Genomic DNA, 24,147 nt, shown 5'->3' on the forward strand with positions numbered 1-24,147 from the left:
GGCCGGGCGGGGCGGGCGGAGCCCCGAGGAGATCCGCGGAGAGCGGCAGGTAGGGCGGCTCCGCGGGATGGAGCGAGGGGTTCCCGCGGAGCCGTCGGGGCGGTGGGAGGCTGTTGCCGGAGCTGCAGGGGAGAGGCGAGCACGGAGCGGGCGGATGAGAGCTGAGAAACGCGAGGAAGACTGGGGGGGTCGCCAGGGAGGGGCTCCGGGCTGTAGGTCGGGGAGCTGGTGTTTGCTGTCGTCCGACAGCTTTTGCGCTTTCCAGATGAAAGCGCGATCGTGAATTGATCGGTACATTTAACGCTGAGAAATTAAGCCTGTCACTAAAAAGAAAGTGGAGATTTTTAAATGCAGAAGGGGGCCGAGGGTGGAAAAGATGCAGCATTCCAATACATCAAAAGATACCTTTTGTTGTTGTTACTTCTGTGCAGTTTTTATATTCTGACTAAATAGAGACTTCTGTAACAGACCACATGGCCAAGCTCTTTTCTGCTATTCCATGTACCAAGCTATTTCTTGTCTAAAGAGTTCTAACAGCGGCAACTCCGTGACTGTAAGAATTCCGTATTCAGGAACTGATTTATCAGAATTGCGTAGCTTTCGGCCACATCATTCACTTCCCATTGTAATCACAGGTTACAGCTGTTGCTTGTTGCTCCACAGGCATTTCAATTGGCACGTAAGCTTAATTTCAGTTACATCTGAAGTGCTCATTTAATAAATTCACCACAACAGCCTTTTCAATAACGATCTGAGTTTTCTTCGTAGATTGATTCTGAAAAGCATCTTGCTAGGTTTGCTAAACGCAGACATATTATTGCATTCTCTCCAGCAGCCTTAATGAAATAACGATCAAAAAAACCAGTCGGGACTCCAACATGCCTTTCCATGTGGAGGGACTGGTGGCCATAGCTGTGTTTTACCTGGCTATCCTGGCAGTTGGGATATGGGCTGCTTGGAAAACCAAGAACACCGGCAGCGATGGAGATCGCAGCGAAGCTATTATCGTCGGCGGAAGAGACATTGGCTTGCTAGTTGGTGGATTTACAATGACCGGTATGTAAAAGGTCTTTTTTCCCCTTCTTTTTTATCCCTAACCAGCATATAGCTTGTTAGTTTTCCATCAGAGTGAAAGAGAATTATAATCTGTACACTAAATAATGCGTAGTGGAGGATATACCTATATTTTGTTCCCCAATTGCTGCTGAAGTTGTTTAGTGAACGAAGTGTAGCATCTAGATAAAAACAACAAACTTTTTAAAATTGTACAGTAAGATATTTCATATCTTACTCACTGCTTTCATATCCATTTGTAGATCAGGCATGTTTGGAACAGAAATATAGGAGCTTTATAGACTAATAGGAAAACTAATTTTAAAATAACTGTTGCTGTTGTTAAAGCCATCCAAATTCATGAGTTATTTTTGCTAAGTCTGAGTAAAGCAAAATTTATATGTAAAAAAAGATGCGAGGCAGCATCAGTTCAGAATTAGTCTCACAAAGAAAACTGGCATAAATCTAAACTCTCAAGCTCACTGATTTCTGCAAACTTACTTTGTGAATTCTTTAACATCTTTTGTGGCATTTTGACAAAATAATACATTTCTGTGAAAATTAGTATCAGAAGGAAAAGCCTCAGTGAAGAATAAGCTCACTAATTTTCTTAGCAGTGCTGTTTGACTCCCAGAGCCAGTCGAACCTGATAAGTTGCATGGGTAAACAAAAGGTTTGCAGCAAGGTCCAAAATCTCAGCTCTTGAAGCTAACATCGGGGATCAGAACAAAAGTACATTGCAAGAAGAGTGAATTGGCCCACCATTTTTGATTTAAGCAATATAATTTTATTTAAGCATGTTTCATTACTTTTTTGATATTCTAAATTAAATTCCGGCAAAGCGCTTTCAGTTCCCAAATTGAATTCATCAAGTTATGACTTTTGTTTTGTTTTCTCCTGCCTGGTTTTTCAAGATGTAATATATAGGAGATGCATAAAAACTTGGGCCAGGAATTGTGTGTTCTTTTCCATCACCCTGCAGAGTCATTTTGCTCATTGAAAGGTTGAATATTTAGATCATGAGTAAAGGATTCTTGTAAATGTCATTGAAGTTTGAATCCAGGTATATGTTCTACTTTTACCACTTTGCTATAACATACTGGAGCACATCAGATGGTGCATCAGTAGCCATGTATTCATCAGCTACTGAAACTTCAGATATGACCAGATTCTACTCATGACAAGAGCTAGTTTGTCTGTTTTCTGCTAAATCAAATGTTTTCAAGGGCACTGATACAAGAATATTTTGTGGAGATACTGCCTGCCACAAAGCTATAATCGTTAGATTGGAAAAGAGGAGATGAAATTATATTCTCCACAGAAGTGGCTATGATGAACTGCCTTGCCGGTGGAAGGAGGCATAAATTTGGTCTCCTTAATCCCATTTTACAGTAGTACTTTTCATAAAAGGTGAAGAACAGATGAGACTTGAATTTGGGCTCCCTATATTACAGACAGTTTCTATAACCACCAGAATTCACACCCACACACATTCGCCTCATTTCATGCCACCTCTGAAGATGGCGTAGTGTATCATTTCTCAGGTAGAACATCAGATTGATCTTCAAGTTTTTGCTCAGATGGAACACTCACAGACTTTATACCATCAGGGTTTACATACTTTCTAACCTCTGCCTTCATAAATACAGCAGACACAGTTTGAGACAGCAAGTAAATTCCGCTTTCACTATGGGAGCACCTGGCATGTAGAGATAGGAGCTGCACGCACAACACAGCAGAACCAAGAACTAATTCAGTTTTTGTCTCAGTAACAAAAGTGAGTTGATTGGCACATGCCTTTTGTGAAAACATAACAAAACCATTGTTGTGTGAGTGTAAGCTGATCAAAATCCACAACAACTTTTACAAAATAGTTTCACAGTTCTTTAAAAACCATGGGCTAGATTTCATGCATCACAACAACATCTCCAGAACTAGATGGCTGTTCAGACATGCTCTTAATATGTCACAACTTGAGTTGTCTAAGCAAAGCTGGATTTTTAAAATATCCCCAGAAATGATATTTTTTATATGTACGTGAAATACTTTGGGTTATGAGATAAGGCTCAATTCTGTTTTTCTTGCTTGAGACAAATTCTACTGTGGTCCATGTGTATTAGCTACAAAAACAGCTGTGTTTTCTAAAGCTGCTTGGTGGGAAGGATGGCAGAACTTAGGTTGTAAATTTAAAATCAAGTTGAAAGTGTAAGCATCATGACTTCATAGGATAGATTAAAGATTTGTAAGTATTTAGTTGATTTTCTGAATTGTATTTCAAAGCTTTAAAGTACGCCTTATGAATATGGACATATTTGGATTGGTACTGTGATCCTGAGCAAACTGTTTTAGGAACTTGTTATTGGAATGCCTGAACATGAAGCCTATTGAAGGTTGAATGTGTCTGCAATTATCAAAAAAGAGTGAAAATCTTGAATTCTCAATGGATTACAACAGTTCTCCTAACATAGTGCCGCAGTAGGCAAGACTTCAATTCATGTATTAATTTTTCGTGAGTATATGTAAAATGTTGAATTAAATGTAAATATTCCTTAATTTGTGGGGTGGCAATTTTAAGCAGTGATACCTGTGACAGACTTGAGGCTATCCTGATTTTAGTGGTTGAGATTGAACCCCAAAGGAAATGTTTGAAATTACATAATCAAAATTCTTGCAAGTGCAACTAAAAATATCATAATCTATTGACAACATTTTTCATTTTACTTGGATGAAACTTTGTATTGTTTCACAAAAATAAAATAAATATTATCACTATTACCAACATTATCAGTATTCTGACTTTTTTTTTTTTTTTTTTTTTTTTTTGTAATCCCTGGGTTGGAAATTCCGTTTCATAGAACATGATGAGCTGATTCAATAATTTGTGTGTTTAGACAAGGGATCATTTACAAAGAAGTATCAGAAAATCTGTCTTATTAATATACATTGAAATATATAAAGATTTCTGAAATGTATTTTTATGTTCCTCATATGAACTAGAAACCAAATTATGCTCCATATCCTAAGTATTTGTCTGATTATTTGTAGGGCATTTGCTTCAAATGGACGTTTCTATTTGCAGCCTTTTGGGGCCCTTCAGTTGGAAGGGAAAGAGAGGATTAAAATGGATTACTGCAAGTGTTTCTATAGATTATTAAATTTTATATTCCTTTTGTCTGATTTGGGGGGGAGGGGGAGAGAATTTCACAAAAAAAAAAAAAAAATTAACTTTAAATTGTGGCTTAAAAAAATGAGGATCAGAAAATTAATATCTAAGGATGAAATCCCTTCCTACCATATCCCATTATTTTCTTCCGAATGTATTTACTGATGACAGGGTAGCTCTTAACCCCCTGACAAAAAACTGTGTAACACCTTTCTAAAGCTCTGGGGTTCCTTGCAGATGTTCTAGAAGAGTTGTGTACATACAAAAATTGATCAGCAGCTAATTTTCAAACTCCCTATCAAGAAAACAAATGATGAAATTATGAAAGAGTGCTAAATCCTCCATTCTAGCTTATTCACCAATACCTGTCCATGGGGCATCGTTCTCATCCCCAGCCAGGGGAGGGCAATGGCCCCTCCCACATCCTACAGGATTGAAATTGCTTGGTCACTTCCAGACAAAAATAAAGAAGCAAGGCACAGCATCCAAGTTCTCCTTGGAGAACAGAGACACTTTCAGTGTCAGCGTCAGGCAAATCAATGCCAGCCACCAAAGCCTTCTTGTACCACAGCAGGAGTTCTGCTAGATATCTGTCCTTGCCTATGGGATTCTTCCTACCTGGAAGTGGGTGTCATTCATTCAGAATTCATTCTTCTAATTTTTCCAGGGAAACAGACATATACAAATATATTTCTAAAAATTTACTCAGTGACTTTTGCTACGGTACGCAGGTGATCGTGACACATTCCATAAGTATATATACTACTTGAGAAACAACAAGGAACACATATCTCAGGTGCACAGGGACTCTGGTAACCAAAGTATCATATTTCCAGCTGCTTCAGTGCATTCACATTCTTAATAAGCAAAAAATTCCAAAAGTCTGATGATTTTCTACATACATTCTGTATCCCTGAATCTTCTTGTCAAGAATCAGTGTTCACCCATCTGCTCCATGTTGTTTCACATGGTCATCACTCGTCTCTGTAATGCACAGAAATTCTCAGTACTGAAAAGTCAGGGTATATAGTGTCACTCCTTTTGCTGAAGATACTCTCCGCATGCACATCCTGTGTACAAGTCCATTTCGGTATTTCCAACAACAGAATGGTCCATTCCTGTCCTTCATAATCCAGAATCAGGTGCAATTGCAATGCTCAAATTTCCAGAGATCTTTGATTCCAAAGCCATGGTGTGATTTAGCATCAAGTTTAAAAATACCATTTTGTTGTAGTTAAGAGGTATTACATGTAAGTGGAAGAGTAGTCAGATAGATTTACATTGAAGCTCTTTAGGATTTTAATTGTATCTCCATTGGTTGTATCCACGTCCACTTGTTTATCTAATACATCAGAAGTCTGAATATTGAGTAAGGAAAATAACTTTCTTACAATTGTAAGTTTTTACACAGGAAGTTTGAACTATGCATGTCGTGTAAGAAGGCAAAGATTTTGTGGCAAATCAAATTGGCTTTGCAAAAACATAATGACTTGCCTGCCATTCTTCAAACTACAGGCTCAGGTTCATAAAATTCGCTCATTATACATCTGAGGAAATAAAAGACTTTTTTGCATGGAATCTGCAAACAAAGAGATAAACTTCATTACATAATTCATAATCAATGATTTTTACAGATTCAATCACAGAAATATTCTGTGTTTGAGATTTTTGGTCAGACATGCTCAAGGTCCAAAATTCTCAAGCGTAGAAACTTTTTTTAAGGAAGAGAATTCATTAAAGGTCTGAGTTCAGTATATTAAAAATACTTTATTTTTATTTATATAGAAATGATAATATTAACGATGTTACAATCCTCTTCTAGAATATGCCTGCAGGGAGTGCAAAAATACATAAGTCAGTTTTTAGAACTTAAATAGCAGCACCATCACATACCTATATGGTGATTTCCCTATTAATGGGGCTGGGCCAGTTGGCAGGGCAGAGCTGCCACCATGATGCTGTAGGGATCTGGCTGCAGTATGGGTTGAACCAGACTGCACGTGGCCTGCAGGCTGCAGGTTGGACATGCCTGCATTGAATTACTGTATAATTTCAGTGCTCTGAGTTTTCTGAACTGGGATGACTTAATCATTACATGGTTATTCTTCCTTGCCTCTCCTTTACCTCTTGCTTTCATTTGAACAAACTAAGGAAATGATCATGTTTCATGAGTTATTATGCTTCATTCTCTGTATGAAGGGGAACTTGGGCCCCACATATTCACTGATTGTACAGAGTCATCTGGTTTCTCTTTCATATGCTTAAGTTGTAAATTTTTTTGGATTAGGACTACCTTCTATAAAAGGATGCTATGTCTGGTACTTGTATAGTACACATAGTAAAAAAAAGCAGTATTATAAGTGATGACAATTTTGCTCTTCAGTGTGGAAGGTTTTTGTTCTCTGAGTGCATTAAGGGCTTTTCTACCTCTTCTTTTTCAGCCACATGGGTTGGAGGAGGTTACATCAACGGGACTGCAGAAGCTGTGTATGTCCCAGGCTACGGTCTAGCTTGGGCTCAGGCACCTATTGGATATTCCCTTAGTCTGGTCTTAGGTAAGCAAGGAAATGAAGGTGATACTCACTGATTTTGGAGTTCTGATGTCAAGGCCATCATCTGAAATAACATCAAGCAGGTTTGATGAAATGACACTGAGAAAAGCTGTTGCTTTTGTTGGTTTTTATTTTTGGATGTGTTGTTGTTCTTTTTTTTTTAACTGTATATACTAGGTTTTATATATTCAGGGTTTTATTTTTGTTTTGTTTTGCTTTGCTGTTTTTAAGAGCCTATATAATCTGCAAAATATTACTGGCTTCTCTGATAGTGTCTAAATCTTGGACTTCAAATGCAGCAAATATCCTCACAGGTTAGGGAATTGCTTAAATTTTAGAAACTCTCCACTGAGAGACTAATTTCCGAATTTCATGCATGAAGTCTGGAGGAGAGCCATTTTGTTGCTGTAAAGTTGAACTAGATTTCTTTTTATATGTAGTGTGAAACTCAAAATCATGGTCAAAATGAAAATAATGAATTCTTCCATGTGCAGGTTCAGTGTGTAAAATACAGACAGTGCTGTAATTATTAATGTTCTGTTCTCTAATTCCCAAAATTCAAGCAGACCTTCTTACCTTTCTCCAAAATAACAGCAATAAAAAATATCTTGTCATGTTTCAGCTGCATGGAGCAGCTCTCAACAGAAATATTGCCTTGTGAGCTATGATGAATGCTCTACAAAGCTGTCAAATACATGCTTTCAGGTTTTGAACAGATCACGGCCCTTAGACAAGTGCTGGTGCAACTGCTTAGAAAGGATATGTTTCCAGAAATGATCCTGTATTTTTCATCTCGTATTAATATGGCTGGTTTACTAGATTTTTGATACTATTTACCCTTGCAGTCTATTTTGAGCCTTTTCCTCCTCGTCCTCCCAGCTAGTCTGTGCTACTTTTTTCCCTTTTGGTTGCTTTTCTAGGTCTTCTTGCTCCTTCTATTTCTTCCTATACAACTCAATTTCCCCTCAGAAACTATGGCTTGTCCTCCTCTGTTCCCAGGTGGAACAGTTCCACATTGTATGTATTCCTCTCTGTTGTATGCAGGCCAGCTCTAGTTCCAATAGTAAATCCCATCCCTGAGAGGAGTTCCGAATCCTGTAAGGAAAACATTAATAGTAGAACTGCCTAGAGATAAGTTGATGTCATTATCAGGTCATGATGGTTATGATCGATCTGTGTCATTAAGTGGTCATTAGAATTATAGCCATAAGCATCTTCCAGGTTTGTAGCCGTTGTAGAATTGTCCCAAATCAATAGCCCACAAGAGGCTGAGTTAGTTACTCCCCTCATTTCCAGCTATTTACAAAGAAATCCAGGCTCCATCCTTGGACTGATAAACATCAGCCTCTGCAGAGAAAAATTTTGTGCTGTGTGACCATACATCTCTCTTCAGAACACAGCAAGAAAAGCATTTCTGTATGCATGATATGTACATGCAGATTTGGGAGGAGGTGTTGTTTGTCCTTTAAAAAAATATATATATACAAGAACAAATAACAAAAGAAATATTATTGCTTCAGGCTGGAAAGATTTAAGATTAATTTAACCTTCCCACTAATTCAATAATTTGCTGTATTTCTTCAATTTTTCAAGTTCCAATGGTTACAATATCTCCTATTACCTTTGATGGATGTTTGAATAGTCTAATAGGTTATGCTACCAGTGACTATTTTTTTCCTGCTTTAGTTGTATTTTGTAATGATGATGTAACAAATAGAATAGGTATAGGAGTTATGAACAATGAAAAAATAGAGGAAAAGTTTCTGGAGGCCTTCTGCATGTAAACTACTTATCTAAAGACAGCATAATACAAAGGGCATAAATTGTGATTGGTATGCTAGAGCTTTCTGTTCAGGAAACTTAATGAATTGAAGAAATATCAGGCACAACAGAGGTATATGGAAAATCTTCTGTGCAATACAACAAATAGATTCCCTATAATGAAGAACCTAAGGATCTCCAAATACTGTACAGTTGATTTTATTAGGGTCTCCCTGATTTTCTAGTGTAGTGTAGCTTATGGATTGCATTTCAGCAGTGTTATTGTGAGAGAAGTCTTCTTATCTGTAGGCATCTGATGTCAACTACAAAGATTTCAGTAGAGTGTCTACTTTGATTTTAATGAGATTTATCCCTTTTTTTTTTCTTTTCTTTTTTTTTTTTTTCCCCAGACAGAAAGAATTTGACAACTGTATATTAGAAATTAGTTAGGAATGTGAGGGCTTTCCACAGTTACATGCATACTCAGTACATACGTGAGCCAGGCAGAGCAGAATTGTGATACATCAAATGTCCTGAAAGTGCACAGAAATAAGTGCATGACAGATGTTCAGGGAACCTGACACCTGCAGAGCCCAGAAAGCATCTGACCAATCCTGCAGGTGTAGTAATGTTGATCTAAACGTGAATTATAAATCTGAGTTGTCCTGAAATGTTCAGTTTTGCTGAGTGCATTCTATGCCATGTGTGAACCCATATTTCTGATCCAGATTCCCAGATTGTTTTATTTATGGTGTAGCTCTATGTGAAAAATAAGACCTATACCCATGCTGGGTTCTTCTCTATGTATGAACAGACTTCGGTACCAAAGACATTCCCTTAGGCTGATCTAAACTGAGACAAAACTCTGACATCATCATAGTGGAAATCAAGTTAACTGAACCAACAAAATTAATTTTTTTCTCCATTACTATATCATAGACATAAATAATGTGATTTTGCTTATGTAAATCTATGGTTAGATGTAAAATGAGAGATCCTAGGAAATATTTTACTTGTACTTATTTCTTTAAAGAAACAAAACACAGTAATACTGATATTGTTATACCTTTACTTGACAATCAGTGTTTTACCCCTTAATGTCAGTGCATTACTCCACTACAGTTGGTGTCTTGCGCTACTTTTCTTTGTAGGTGGTCTGTTTTTTGCAAAACCTATGCGATCCAAAGGCTATGTGACAATGTTAGACCCTTTTCAGCAGCTTTATGGAAAAAGGATGGGAGGACTCCTGTTTATTCCAGCTCTAATGGGAGAAATGTTTTGGGCTGCTGCCATCTTCTCTGCCTTAGGTAAGGAAACATCATTTTAAAAATTAACTTGAAATAGGTATAAGGGATTAAGAAAATTAGAAATGCATAAAAAATGGCTTCAAATGTTAGCTGTCTTAGCCAAACAGCCCAGAGTGTGGCAGTTGTCTCAGACCTACGGTAAACAGTAGTTGTACACAATAATGGTACCTCATTGATTATTTTGGTAATGGAAAGACATATCTAGATGTTTAAAGAGAAATCCAGACTTCTTCCTTGAACTGTTACTTTTGAAAATGTACCTTGAAGTGGTTTCTTGTCAAAACAGCATGGAAAGATTGAGCAACAAATTTACTTTAACAGAGAGGGTGAGGTGAATGATTGCAAGTATCCCTTTTGCATCACGGCTGCCCCAGCTTCTCTTCTGCACCACTGAGATCACAGGGGACAGACAGAATTTTGTGAAATATATGAAACATCATTGCCAATGCATCTGAACAAAATAATCCTTTACATAAAGAGGGTCTAAATAAACACAGCTTTCCATAGCACAAATAATAGAAGTAAAACAAGGTTCAGATAAATACATTTAAGTATTATTCAATTTGACTGGCTTTCCTCTTGACAAAATAAAGAAAATACTTAGGATTCAAGAAAGGATGCAGAGAATTAGTGGAACTGTGACTCAATAGAAAATCACTCAACTACTCATCCAGTCCTGAAAAATAAGTCAGTTTCCAGGGTTTTTAATTATATTTCAGTTTTGAATTTAGCAATCCCTTCAAGAACTGAGAAAGTCCTTGAGCTGAAGCACCAGTAGTTGACTTTTACCAGCTAATCATACTCATAGTGCACATGCATGTGGTAATGCTTTCTAGCACAGCTATTTTAAACAGAAAATAAACTTTGAAGGTACTCTCCAACTGTGCTCTGATGAACTGCAAAGCAATGGGGAGCTTGTTTACCACAATTTCATCACAAAACCCTTAAAGGACTAAGAACAAACTACACGCTGAGGTGATAGGAGTTGAATAGCTTGAAGAACTCTTTAAGTATTTAAAATATACTTTCTTTTTGATTGAGGACAAGCTAATATGTGATATTTCAAAGTAAATGATGTGAATGCCTTTCTTGGAGCTTCATATTAACCACTGGTGGCTAAAGACTATAAAGGTCACAGAGAGTTATAATTTAAACTGTTCTGTGAATAGACACACTTGTATTACAACCCCTGATTTGCACACCTATCTTCACCAATGCATTCTTCATCTGCTGATCTTCTCATGATTCCTGGCTTGGCAGGGCTGTAGAAGGGAAAGACAGGACTTCCAACTTCTGCAAGATTTTTGATCCTATAATTCTGAAATACTAGAATCTTGAGGGCTCATTGTACAATAAAAAGCTACCTGTCAGCTCTCTGCAACTCTTACATACTACATGTTATTCTGGGTGTTACTGCCAGATACTTTCCACCCATGTGTTCAAGAATATCCACCTGCTGTACCACAAGGACTAAAAGTTATTCTAAGATATTTCATCTAAATTGGTCTAATTGGAAGGAGATGAATTTTTAAAACAATGTGTTAAAATACTACAATCATTTGCAATAGCTAGTATATCTATGGGAAGTATACAAACACCTTGACAGCTATTGGAGGCACAGTACAGAACACAAGCAATTTGGGATGTTTCTAGAGTGCTCTGATAATTGCATGACCGATTAAGGGATATGATGAAGAGAGTTGCTCTTCTGAGCCTAATACTTGCAAACATGGAAGAATTAATGTTAGGGATGTAAAAGCCAGAGGCAACCTTGGGTGTAGTATTCTGAAGATGATAGAGTTTAGAGACCTGAGAGAAAGGAACAAGGCAAAAAGCAGGACCACAGCAGCAGATTCCAGGAGAGTAGAGTTTGGTCTCTTCTGGGATCTGCTTGGAAGAATCCCTTGGAAGATGACAGTGAGATTCAGGAGAACTGGATGATATTCAGGGATCACCTCCTCTAAGCTTCAAAACAGTCCACTCTGGCAATCATGAAAACAAGAAAGTGTCAGAAGGCCTGCATGGATGAAAAAGAAGCTGCTGTCTACAGATACATAAAAAGGAAGCATTCAAGAGGTAGAAGAAGGAGCGAGTGACCTGGAAGGAATATGAAGATGCTGTCTGAAAATACTAGGATGGGGTCTGAGCAGCCAAAGTCCACCTGGGTTTGAATATGGCCATAAAGAGCAACAAGAGTTGTCCCTACAAGTACACAAATTAAAGTAATGTGTAGGCCAACCAAGCCTTTTGATGCTGGCTCCCATAATATGTGCATAGACAAACTAAGTGGGCAGTGAGGAAGATGAAAACTTAGCAAGCTGCTGAGCACAGAGGGCTGTGACCAGAGCGTGGAGTCCAGCTGGTGGCCAGTCATCCACCAGAGTACCCTGGGGGTCAATAGTGAGCTGTGTAACAACTTCGTTAATGACTTGGGCAACGGGATCCAGTTCCTTCTCATCATTATGTGACATACACTAACATAGTGTTGTTTTTGTGTTGTTGTTTTGTTATTTTTTTTTTTCCATAGGTGCCACAATAAGTGTGATCATTGACATTAATGTCAATCTTTCAGTCATTATTTCTGCCCTTATTGCAACTCTGTACACTCTTGTGGGTGGGCTTTATTCTGTGGCCTACACTGACGTCGTTCAGTTGTTCTGCATCTTCCTTGGGCTGGTAAGTTTGGTTTTTTTCACTTTCTTGAAAATTTTGCCTTGAGCTTTATGACAAATAACAAATGCAGAGACCTATTGCTCAGCTGAAATTCTGGAATTGTGGCTTCTCTCAAGGTGAGGTGAAGGAATATCTCCACTTACAGACCAATGGTTTTAAAGAGTCTGTATTTACATCAGTATACAGCCCATGCTTTGGCAATACTGCTGATACGAGGCACAATTCTTGGCTTTCTTCCTACCAGTCTGATAGGGCACTCTTTTACTTTTCATTCTGAGTATGTCTCTAATTCAGAACAGGACTAGAGAAGATTGACTGTCTGTCCATAAGGCTGTAGCTAAAGCAGTGGAAGGAGGCATCAGATGCAGAGAGCAGTCAATAAAGCAATTCAGAAACACTGGAACTGGACCTGTACAGCCAGCATTCTCCAGTTTCTCCTTCCTGTAGCTATCACCTATGCAGCTTAGATAACCTGCTGTAAATTATCATCTGGGTTTTTTCTCATTTCCCTCCACTAACCTTGGAGACTGGGGAGTCTCACAAGATGACCGTGCTGTCTGAATATGGTGTTATGATTCACCCATCAGTTATCAGTGATATGACAGTGGGTTGCCTTCCCCTTACTTACTGCTATTCCTTGAATGTACTCAGAAAAACATCAGTGCAGCAGGGGTCAGATCACAAGGGTGCAGTCAAAGAAGCTGCTTGTTTTTGCTTGCCAGTGCTAGTAATAGATTGTCACAGGTGTGCAGAGATCTGAGACAGGCTGAAATAGAAGGGGTGGCTCAAGGTGTTGGAGCTGAATGACACCTTGGGGACCCTGCATTGATTCTCTGCTTTCGCCAGAGTTCTCATGCAGCCCTAGGGAAATTGCTTCTGCCAGAGCTTGCACAGATGGCTACTAACTAACCTTGTGTGAGACCTCACTCTGTGGTGTCCTACTGTGAGGCCTGTAACCTTATTTGCAGAAGTGCTAAGCATTCCCATTTGTAACTGACTTCATGGGAATTGTGCTAAATACTCTGACAAAGCAAATACAAGTTCCAGCTGGCCACCTCCAATGAGAAGTTATTCCAGAACAACTTCTCTCACACTTCTTTTCTTCATCTGCACAGTGGGGTAAATGCTGTCTCCTTCCCTAAGGTGCATGTTAGCATTTGTGAACCATTCAGTTTTCACAGATGGTGTACATTACAGAAATTCCCCAAATAAAGTAAATCACTCATGCACTACTACAGACCCTCATTCTATGGGAATAGCAACATGAACCCATGATTAAAGTCGCCATGAACAGGGAGGGGAAGACAAACAAAAGTGGTATAGAAATCTTTTAAATGGTTGGATCTGTAGTTTTAGTAGTGTTCTTTTAATCCAGATTGGGCTCTTCATGTAATTTCCCTTTTAAAATAAACAGTATCGCTGTCATGTAGAAAGAACTGTATTCATAACCTTAGGAGTGATGAGAAGCTTCAGATAACACTTAAACAGGCATGCTTAGGTGAGGGATTTCAGATGAGATAGGACACTTTCACAGCAAGTGTCACAGCAGATGTGACAGGCTTGGTGTCCAAGCTTCCCCTGCAGACTTTGGAGCAGTCTGTGTACCCACTGGCATAGAGTATTACTGCCCACTACTCTTAATGTCTCTTCCTTACTGGAGACATGATACATGTTCTAATCACTTCTGTTCCCTGCGCTGGCTCTTCATTTCAGACACAGTCTCATCCTTATGTCTTCATAAACCCTATCCCGGTCTAGGTAATCACATACTTCCCTGGTTTTCTCCTTCCAATCCCAGATAGTTTCCTTCCTACCCTCTTCTCCTCTACCCACAGTTGCAACACTCAGCTCCAGTCTCTGACTTTATTTTGCCCAGTCATTCTTTGCCTGATTCTGTACTCTGTCCCCAACTATTTGTCTCTTCATCTCAACTGTATTATTAGTTCTTCGTTCTAAAATCTTTGCTGTCATATAGGAGTACTTTTTTTTTTTTTTTCTGGTTTCCAATCCCATGAGTTCCAGATCCTTCTAATACCTCTTCTTCCCTGAACTACTCACAGCATAAAGCCCCCAAATCTGTTTCACTTCCACAAGCCATTGTTTTATTTTTGCTCCATTCAAAACAGTGAATTTCCTACTCCAATTATTAACAGCTCAGAGAGGACAATAGGAGAAAATTCAAGACTGCGTCCACGTTAGCAAGTTGTACAGTGCCAAGGTAAAAATAAAAGATCATCTGTTCTATTGTATTGTTGATACAGTCCTGGCACTGTTTTGGCCCATGCCAGGTAGTACTCTCCCAGATAATCCCCAGGATCAGGTCAAGGCTGTTCTGTTTGACAGGAAAAGGAAGTCTATATGTATGGAAATATCAGTAATCTGTAGAACCAGAGAAAATGTCTTGATTAGTTCTGTTTACTAAGGTAGTGGTAGTCTTTGAGATCACAAAGAGCTATATTGTTGTCAGGAGCTGGAATGGATTACAAAAGCTAGTAATGTGTTTGCAATTTACTCCCTATTAAATCCTGGGCTGTATCTTGAAGGCTGCAGATGGACCTTCAGAAATTTTCCCTACCGAAAATCTCAGCTGAATATGTGCGAACTACAGCTCTTCATAAATTCATCACTTTGACATGTTTGAGATTTGAGATTCACAAAGAAGAATGAAAAATCCACGTCATCTTTCTCTGCAAATTAAAAAAAAAAAAAAAAATAAAAAAAAAATAGAAGAGTATTAGTATCCTATCATTTTGGCAATGTTTGTCTTTCCCTCAAAATCTCTTGGAGATGGCTAAAACATTTTGATGATATTTTGCAGAACAGCCTAAGCAAACATTGAGAAGGGAAATTTTCTTCCCAGGTGCTTAAATTGGAAAAGTTTAATATGTAACTGAGAAACTGTATTTGATAAACAACTTGATAAGCAACTTGCTGCAATAAACAGCAATAGTTCATGTCTTCTCCACAAACTGATACAGTAATTGTGCAACAAGGTAGAGGAAGATATTTGAAGTTTCACCTCCTTGCACCTCTGTGCACTTACACATGTTCATTTGGGCTATAGTAATCTGCATAATTTTGGTTATCACTAAAGGCTTCAGGGTGCTGTGCTTGCAGTTGTCTATTCCATGGATTAGTAAGCCTGGTTTTCTTCTTAGTAGGAAGTGCCAAGGTCCTCCTCACAGGGAGTTAATGAGTGAAAAATGAACTGGATGACAAATACACAAAAAGAGTGTTGGTGAAGAAAACCCATCCTCTGGTAGAAACTGTTTCACAATTGATTTTTTGGCTCAGATCAAAACAGCCAAGAGCTCAGAGTAAAATTATTCTCAAGGTAGAAAAGTGCTTTAACACACTGGGTACTGTAATACACTGGAGTATTCTGGAGCAAGAAAGATGCTCCAGCAGCATCCCTCTCTTGCCATGATACAGTTTTCGTAGAATCACAGAATCATAGAATGGCTTAAGTTGGAAAAGAACTTAAAGATCATTGAGTTCCAACCCCCTGTTGTAGGCAGGTCTGCCCCCCACCAGCTCAGCTGCCCAGGGATGAAGCACCACAGTTTCTCTGGGCAGCTGCGCCAGTGCCTCACAGCCCTCTTTTCCCATTAGAAGCATAAATTCTACGTTTTCTTGATTTCAAATGAAATTCCCAAGCTTTCAGGTTTGATGCCTTGTACTTGTATACTCACAAATCCTGTTGCTTTTGTTGCAGGTTTATATGTAGACGTTTCTCTGCAATGCGGTCCAAGAAAGGGTGTAAAGACTATGTGTAGAGCTAGGGAAAATATAGTGAATATGTACAAATATGCTTCTCCTGCTGATGATATGACTTCCACTGATAAATTTTGTCCTCACACTCATACTGTCCAGGAAAAAGGTAAAATATCCAGTACTTTCTGGAGTTTGGAGGTGTTCTGGCATATTTTCTAGCTATTCTGCAAGTCAGCTTGACATTTGATCTGCAGCATGCAAGAAGAGAAACAGACCAACACTTATAGGTTTATCATGCCTTCATTAGACCTGAACAAACTATTATTCTTTGGTTACAGTGGATCAGCGTACCCTTTGCATTGTCCAATCCTGCAGTGACAGACATTGGTTTCACAGCTGTGCATGAGGTGCACCAAGCACCTTGGCTCGGAACTATTGGCTCACTTAACATTTACACCTGGCTGGACAATTTCCTTTTGCTGGTAAGTGATGGCTTATGTTAAAGACTGAAGCACCTTAGCACTGTGTTATTGTAACAGCTAGAAAGAGCAGAATCTAGTTAAGAGTTTCCAGTAACATGAAAACTTCTATCTTCTTCATTCTTGTTAAATACGTAGATCACTCTGAAAGTAATGCCTCATATTTATTTCCATGGAAACTAAAACAGATACAAAGAGCACAATGACACTATTTGATAGAACAAATTCTCAGCTACAAAACACTCTTTTTCAACACAGTCACCACCATCAGCTATGCATTTTCACCAGCTGTGAACAAGAAGCCTGCATGCTGCACTCTGCACCAGTGGAACTGACTCAATGTCACTGTCATCACTGCTGAAACACACCACCCACTGCATCACTGCTCATATCCGTGGTTTGTTCTCTGTAAATGCAAGTGTCAGTGAATGTCAGTGGGTGTCATTTTTTCCTTTTTCCTTTCCTTCCATTTTTTTCCTTGTATTTCTGAACATTTGAATGATTTCAGAGAAATACCAGTAGAGTACTGTAGCACAGCTGTCAATATCAGCATTGTCAGGAAGACTGTTTAAATATTGTCAGACTGAAAGATTTGCCTTATGCTAAAATTAATTAAAAGTGTGTGGCTAACACTTAAGTGATGTCATTCTTGGCAAAGAAAGGCAATAAATACATCGTACAAATGATTAAATATGCCTTAGGTGTAGGTGATGTAGAAAGAGCTTTGCAGAGATGGATGGATGAATTCATCCGTGCCAGAATGAGCTGAGGGTTTTCATTATTTAATACTCGTTTATTACACATGGGATTGGTGGTTATTAAGTGCTTTCCATTAGAAGGTCTAGCAACACATGCTAACATTTTCCATTCTCAATGTCCCTGGGCAACTTTATAACGTTTTTATTATCATATTCTAATTTGGGATTTCTTTCTCTCTGTTTTTTTTCCTAAATAACCTCAGCCAAAAATCCTCAGAGTTTTCTGACAATACAGCTAATAAAATGCAACATTTTATCCAGCATATGTTGCTTCGAGATTCTTAGAGAGTCAAAATATGACATTAGCACACGTGGCTGAATTCTGTACCATAAGGCTGAAGGTTTCATTTCTGCTGATGACCAAAGGAAAGCTCTGATGCTGCCAAATTGTGACACATTTCCTTTTCATCCTGTTTGTTTCATTACATTTCAAGAAATTTACACATGCTTGGAAAGCTTTGTTAAAATACTGTTATTAAGGCTGTACAAGGAAGCACTCATAAATAGTGTGCCAAAATCTGAGTTGCTTGTGAAGCATTCATTTGGTCCCTTGTGTGCATGAAGCATATATGAAACACCTGTATACACATGCTTAGGAATAAACACCTCCTGCCTCATTTATCATGTTAAACTGGACTGTGCACTTTTAGTGAGTGGTTTGCTTTGTTCTCTTTCTGCAGTGCTTAGTCATAGGCATTTATTTACTTAGTGGAGCCTACTCAAATCCTGCTCTGAAGAGAGGATTTTAGCATGTTTTTTCAGCCTTTGATAATAGTCTTTTATGTTATATTTTGTGGGTGTAATTTTAAGTCTCATCTTCACTGTTACATCCACACAACAAGAGAAGGGTTGCCACCATTAAAAAAAAAGAATTAAAACAACAGCAGAAAAAAACCCACATTCTTTTTTACTACTTCATCCATAACTTATATTGGTATCGTAATTGGTTTAGATAATGAGAGGAACATTTTTCATATTCTCATGCTGAATACATATAGAACTTGTTGCTTGTTTAGATAGTTATATACATTCATAGAAGGAGATAAAATCTTGCTTCCCAATCCTAATTAATGTAATTCTGGGGGGAAAAGGATGCTGGCGGTCAAATTCTGCAAGTATGAGATATGTCAATAGTATTTTTATAATTTTTTTGTAAGGCTTTATAAAATATTTACAGAGCTCACAATGCTTTAGGATTACAGAAACTATGTAGCATTGTTTCTAACTGTGCAGAGTGTAAGTTCGCTAAAAGAGTGGGATTTAAGTGGGCTTACAAAGATCTAACATTACTTGTGAGAATGGAGGTTACAGCTGTTACTATCTGACTGATAAGCCATAAATGAAAGAGCAGCAATGCGGCATTCAAGTGATGCTTCTATGTGTTCTCTATATGATGATAGCAAAGAAATCTGGTGTCAGCTCCCAGTAATGGAACACTGCTTATTATGTTTGCAGACATTCGGAGGTATCCCATGGCAAGCATATTTCCAGCGAGTTCTTTCCTCATCTTCTGCCACATATGCTCAAGTTTTGTCATTTCTGGCTGCTTTTGGCTGCATTGTGATGGCAATTCCTGCAGTACTCATCGGCGCAATTGGAGCATCCACAGGTGAATTATTAAAAAAATGAGTAATATAATAAGTGTGTGAAAATCTCGCATTACACAGGTAACATCATTGATCAACCCATGACTTCATCAACAGGAGACTGCACTGAAAAATACGTTTAGAGTATGTTTTTCCCATGGGAGGTTGCTCCATTGTGGTGGTTCAACAACAAAGGATAACTAAGCTCCACTACATTGCTCTGTCACTCCCAACCCTCAAATAACAGGAGCAGAAAATAAAACAGAAAAAAGTATATAGTTTGAGACAAGGGCAGAGAGATCACCCACCAGCTACCACCACAGGCAGAATGAACTCAGTACTGGGAGATTAATATGATTTATTGCCTATTGATTGTAGACTAGAGCAGTAAGAACTAAAAGCAAGCTAAAATCACCTACTGATGTTACTGACGTTAATGAGTGACTAATAATGTTACTCACAGTACACTTGTGTCTATATTTCAGCCTGGAACCAGACTGAATATGGTGTTCCTGACCCTATTGCTAATAAAGAAGCGGATATGATTTTACCAATTGTGCTCCAGTATCTTTGCCCAGTCTACATTTCATTCTTTGGCCTCGGTGCTGTATCTGCTGCTGTCATGTCATCAGCTGACTCTTCAATTTTATCAGCAAGTTCTATGTTTGCTCGGAACATTTACCAGCTCTCATTTCGGCAAAATGTGAGATTGTATTTCCATTTTTACTTTTAGAGAAAATTGTCAGTGAGAGACCTTTACTAGGTAAAGCATAGACTGCCTTATGTTTCACTTAGTGAAACATTTAATCCATATTCCTGCCTATGACTAGAAAAAGTACAGTATTTCTTTGCTAACAGTGTATTGACTAAACTGAAGGTTTAAAACGTTCATGGTTGTGAGTGGTAAAACAGTTGAAAAAGATCATGAAAAGCAGACTTCAAGTGTTCCCATGGCATTGCAGTTTATTCTAAATAGCTCCTAATTATTGTTGCAACCGTAAGTTTTACTTAAATCCTTAATGAACTGAGACATCTTTCTGACTTACTGGTTTATTAGGAAATCACGCGGCACTCAAGAAAGGTGCAGAGTAGGCTTGTGGTCATAGTTTTTCTTAGGAAATGGAGAAAAAAAAATTGGACACTGAAGGTTTTTTTCTGGTTGATCTATATTTATTTTATTTTCAACAGTTATTTCTACAACTGTTGCTTTTTCTCTGACTCTATCAAATTTTTTCATGTGCGCAAAGGTTAATGACTTTTTCAACCATAGCCCTTGTTTTTTTCTCCTATGCTTGAGATAGAATTATTAGCTTGTGAATATTGCTGAATGTCAGGCATCGTTCCCTTTTACAATGTCACGACTTATACAGACTGTGTTCATAAATGAAAGCATACACATACCACCATAACACTGCACTTTTTTTTTTTTGCAGGCCTCAGACAGGGAAATCGTATGGGTCATGAGAATCACTGTTTTTCTCTTTGGAGCATCAGCGACAGCAATGGCGCTGCTGGCATCATCAGTGTACGGCCTGTGGTACCTCAGCTCTGATCTTGTTTATATCATCATATTCCCCCAGCTCTTGTGTGTGCTGTTTATTAAAGGAACCAACACCTATGGTGCCATTGCAGGATACTTATTTGGCCTTGTTCTCAGAATAACTGGAGGAGAACCATACCTCTACCTTCAGCCCTTGATCTACTATCCTGGTTGCTATCCTGATGAAAATAATATCTACGTCCAGCGATTCCCATTTAAAACACTTGCAATGCTTACCTCCTTCTTTACTAACATTATAGTCTCCTACTTAGCCAAATACTTATTTGAGAGTGGGACTTTGCCACCAAAGCTGGATTTCCTTGATGCTGTGGTTGCGAGGTACAGTAGAGAACATATGGACAAAGCAACACTTGTAAAGAGTGACAATATTGTATTAAATGAACTCGCACCTGTGAATCCACGACACAGTCTAACTTTGAGCTCAACTTTCACAAACAAGGAAGCCTTTAATTATGTTGATTCAAGTCCAGATCTGTCCAACACTGAAGATAATTAAAAAGCGTGGCACCCACAGACGGAGCAATGCAAAACACAATATTCTACAAAGAATAGTAAGAGGCATTTTATGGAAAGAAAAGCAAAACTTAGGAATGAAATGCCACTGCACAATCTCTAATTGGTTCTACAAGCAGGAGCATCCACGGGCAGAACTCTTTCCTGTTATTATCTAACATGTTGGATTAGATCACAGAGTGTTTACTGAAAGATGCACTTAGATCCTATTCTTTTCACCCACAGCTATAAACTATGTAATTAAAAAATATATATTTACGATTGAAAATATAAGTAGCAGAAAAGTGCAACAGCTATTTAGGTAGGACATCATATGAAGAGATTATAATACAGTCAATCTGAAGTACTACAAGCCAACATTTTGTTGGCATTAAGTGAAAGTACATTGTCACAGCTGTAAGTGATTTATTTCTAAAGAACTAAATGCCTTCACAAAGACGGATGGATAACTTCCCTAGGTTTTTGTTCTGGAATTTTTTTCCTCATAACAGATTTCAAAGAATGCAAATCTAGTATATTGTTATTATTTGCATAAAACAGCAGAATATGCAAATAGTAACAAATTCTTTATAGATGTGCTGAACATCTTATACTCTTAAAAGAAGTTAAAATGAAATCAGCAGTTAAAGTGATGGTGTGCCTAATGTAAGATGACCTTTAAGCAAAGTATGTTACTGTAGATTTTCTTCTTTCCTGTGTTTAGTGGCTGTCACCAATGGAGGAGGATAAAAATTTTAAAGCAATAATCGGAGTTGAGAAACTCAACTTGTGAAAAAAAAAAAAAAAAAAAGACTGAACTTTTATAAAGTAAAAAGAACTTTTGTGGAAGGAAGCTTTATTTTGATTTATCACAAAAAAATGAACAAACACTAAGCAAAGCAGTCTGACAACAGGCAATCATAACAATGGAGGAAATATTAAAAATCAGAGATTCAAGAAGGCTGCTTGAAAAAAGCAGATGGGGAAAATACCCAGATTTCACTTACTAAGAAAAGATATTCTCAAAGACAACAGAAAGTCTTTTGGCTTGGACTTCCTGAGGTTACTCTGAAAAAAAGACTAGATTTTCCATGGAAAATCACATTTTCTCAAAAATTTGATTTCCCATGAGAAAAGATCTTTGCATGCCTGTATTTACCTCCAGAAGCAGCAGCAGCTTGGAGGAAATCTGAAAGGAAAGTTGAACCCACAAGTGTACCAAAATGCATAGCAGTGTCTTCAGCTAAGTGCTGGACTCCTTCGTTGACAGCCACTCTCATGGGCCAGCATGGTGCCTGTGGGGCACCAGCACTATCCAGGCATGAGTGAGACCATTCATAAGTGATAATGCTGGCTAGAAGCAAAGCAGGGAAGATTAAGCCTCTTGTAACTATGGCCTGGCCAGCAGAGAGCATTCAATTTGGATTCATTTTGCCCACAGCCAAGACGATTATGTCTGTCTTCGTTGGTACGTGCCTTTCACAGAGGGAGATCTAATAGCTAGATTTCTATGCTACTAAGAGTTATGCTCCAGTAATTCTTTTTAATATCTACACGTCACAGAACATTCAGCTGAAATCCAGATACTCTCCTGTTGCTGATCACTGGTGAAAATTACTCTTTTACATTTACAGCAGGAGGAGCTATACTGGAGGAGGTGAAGTGTAAGAATAGGTTTTGCTGCTAAAGGAAGAAGCCATCAACGTGTACATTCAGTGTTAACATAAACTTTCACAAGGTTGAATTCTTAGATATGTTTTTGCTCCTTTTGTGGAGTTTTAATGGCATATATATATACTATATGTAGGTAAAATTAATTTTAGAGATGTTATTTTTTTTCTCCATACACTGCATTAGAAATAATATTACATCTGAGTTCCAGATATGCACTGTGGACTGCAGTACTGCTGCATGAACAGGCAGTGAGTGTGCCCTGGGTGGAGGGAATTAAAATCAGGATCAGCCCCAAATCTGCTAAGAGACAACACAGCAAAGAAAAGAAGAGAAAGTTCTGTGGGGTGAGGGAACAATCTGCTGATGAACTAACTTCAGGGTGCTGAGGACCTTACAAACTGGACACAAGCCCACTGTAATCTTTCCTTTAACTTTTTCCTTGAAAAGAGAGGTGGAAAGCATGGAAGGGAGAGAGGAGAGAATGGAGCCACTGCTGAATTATTATCCATGTCTGTCCCAAATCCACTAGCCTGAATCTATTTCTATGAGAAAATACCAAGCCACAGTTTTTTACCCACTTCCAGAACCAGTGCTTTACACTACAGTTCCAAATTAAGTTAGGGGATCCAAATTTTTATCTACCAAGTAAGTCCTCCTGAAAATTTTTTTACTTGTGTCTTGGCTAAGAGTTGAGAGAATTTCACTATGAGAAGCTGCATATTGGCCAGCAGCATTTCTACGTTGCATATTTCAGAATTTCCAATAGCTGAAGAAGGAAGTAGGCAGAAAGATTCAGCTGGGCTCTTTTAAAGTATTTTGATTCCCTTGTATCCCCTCATTGCCATAAAAATATGAAGGCCTTTAAAATGCTCACAGAAAAGTTAAATGAAAAATCAAAATATGTTATCCCAAAAACTTCAACCCAGATGCTTTCAGTATTACCAGAATGTTTTGTACTGTTCACCTTATTGAATATTTTCCTGTTTTGCTGGAACTGCTTTTTCTGGCAAAAAATTGTTCCAACAGTTTTCCATTGCTCTCTGAGAAAATGTAGAGTTCATTGCACTGTTTCAAGTAGCACACTATGAAAGCTTTATCATGCAAAAGGGAGAAGAAACATGGAAGACTGTTCATAGTGTGACATTAGCTCTGCTTTCTACTTGTAAAGTCTCTGGATTTCTTTGTGTGAACCCAGCAACAGCTTCAGTAGCTGCAGTGGTGAGCTTTGCTGTGGATTGTATGACTCTGAAAGCCAAACTAAGACAACCCCATGCAATGTCCATTTACTGGTTTTCTTGCCTTAGTTCAACTACCCTGCCATTGGGTTTATACAAAGCGAATCATATAACAAAAGCCATACATATGATTGACAGC

At 38.3% G+C, this 24,147-nt stretch overlaps 1 protein-coding gene across 1 annotated transcript; it reads left to right on the forward strand.

Annotated features, from left to right (window-relative positions):
* Positions 1–878: 878 nt before the first annotated feature.
* SLC5A7 (solute carrier family 5 member 7) lies at positions 879–21,103 on the forward strand. Its single transcript, XM_042810721.1, has 8 exons — positions 879–1,056; positions 6,658–6,771; positions 9,681–9,836; positions 12,364–12,512; positions 16,562–16,705; positions 18,916–19,069; positions 19,532–19,749; positions 20,480–21,103. Exons 1-8 carry the CDS (start codon positions 879–881, stop codon positions 21,101–21,103), a joined length of 1,737 nt encoding a protein of 578 aa, XP_042666655.1.
* The last annotated feature ends 3,044 nt before the right edge of the window (positions 21,104–24,147 follow it).

The sequence above is a fragment of the Centrocercus urophasianus genome, unplaced genomic scaffold (genome assembly GCF_019232065.1).
Source record: "Centrocercus urophasianus isolate 14NV4802_14NV808 unplaced genomic scaffold, USGS_Curo_1.0 seq_12, whole genome shotgun sequence".
NCBI lineage: Eukaryota > Metazoa > Chordata > Aves > Galliformes > Phasianidae > Centrocercus > Centrocercus urophasianus.

What these genes read in the sequence shown, in the direction of transcription:
- SLC5A7 (XM_042810721.1), top strand. Translation starts at nt 879, where the DNA reads ATGCCTTTCCATGTGGAGGGACTGGTGGCCATAGCTGTGTTTTACCTG. An exon ending in TGGTGGATTTACAATGACCG is followed by an intron (nt 1,057 to 6,657) that starts GTATGTAAAAGG and finishes CTTCTTTTTCAG; the next exon opens with CCACATGGGTTGGAGGAGGT. An exon ending in CGCAATTGGAGCATCCACAG is followed by an intron (nt 19,070 to 19,531) that starts GTGAATTATTAA and finishes TCTATATTTCAG; the next exon opens with CCTGGAACCAGACTGAATAT.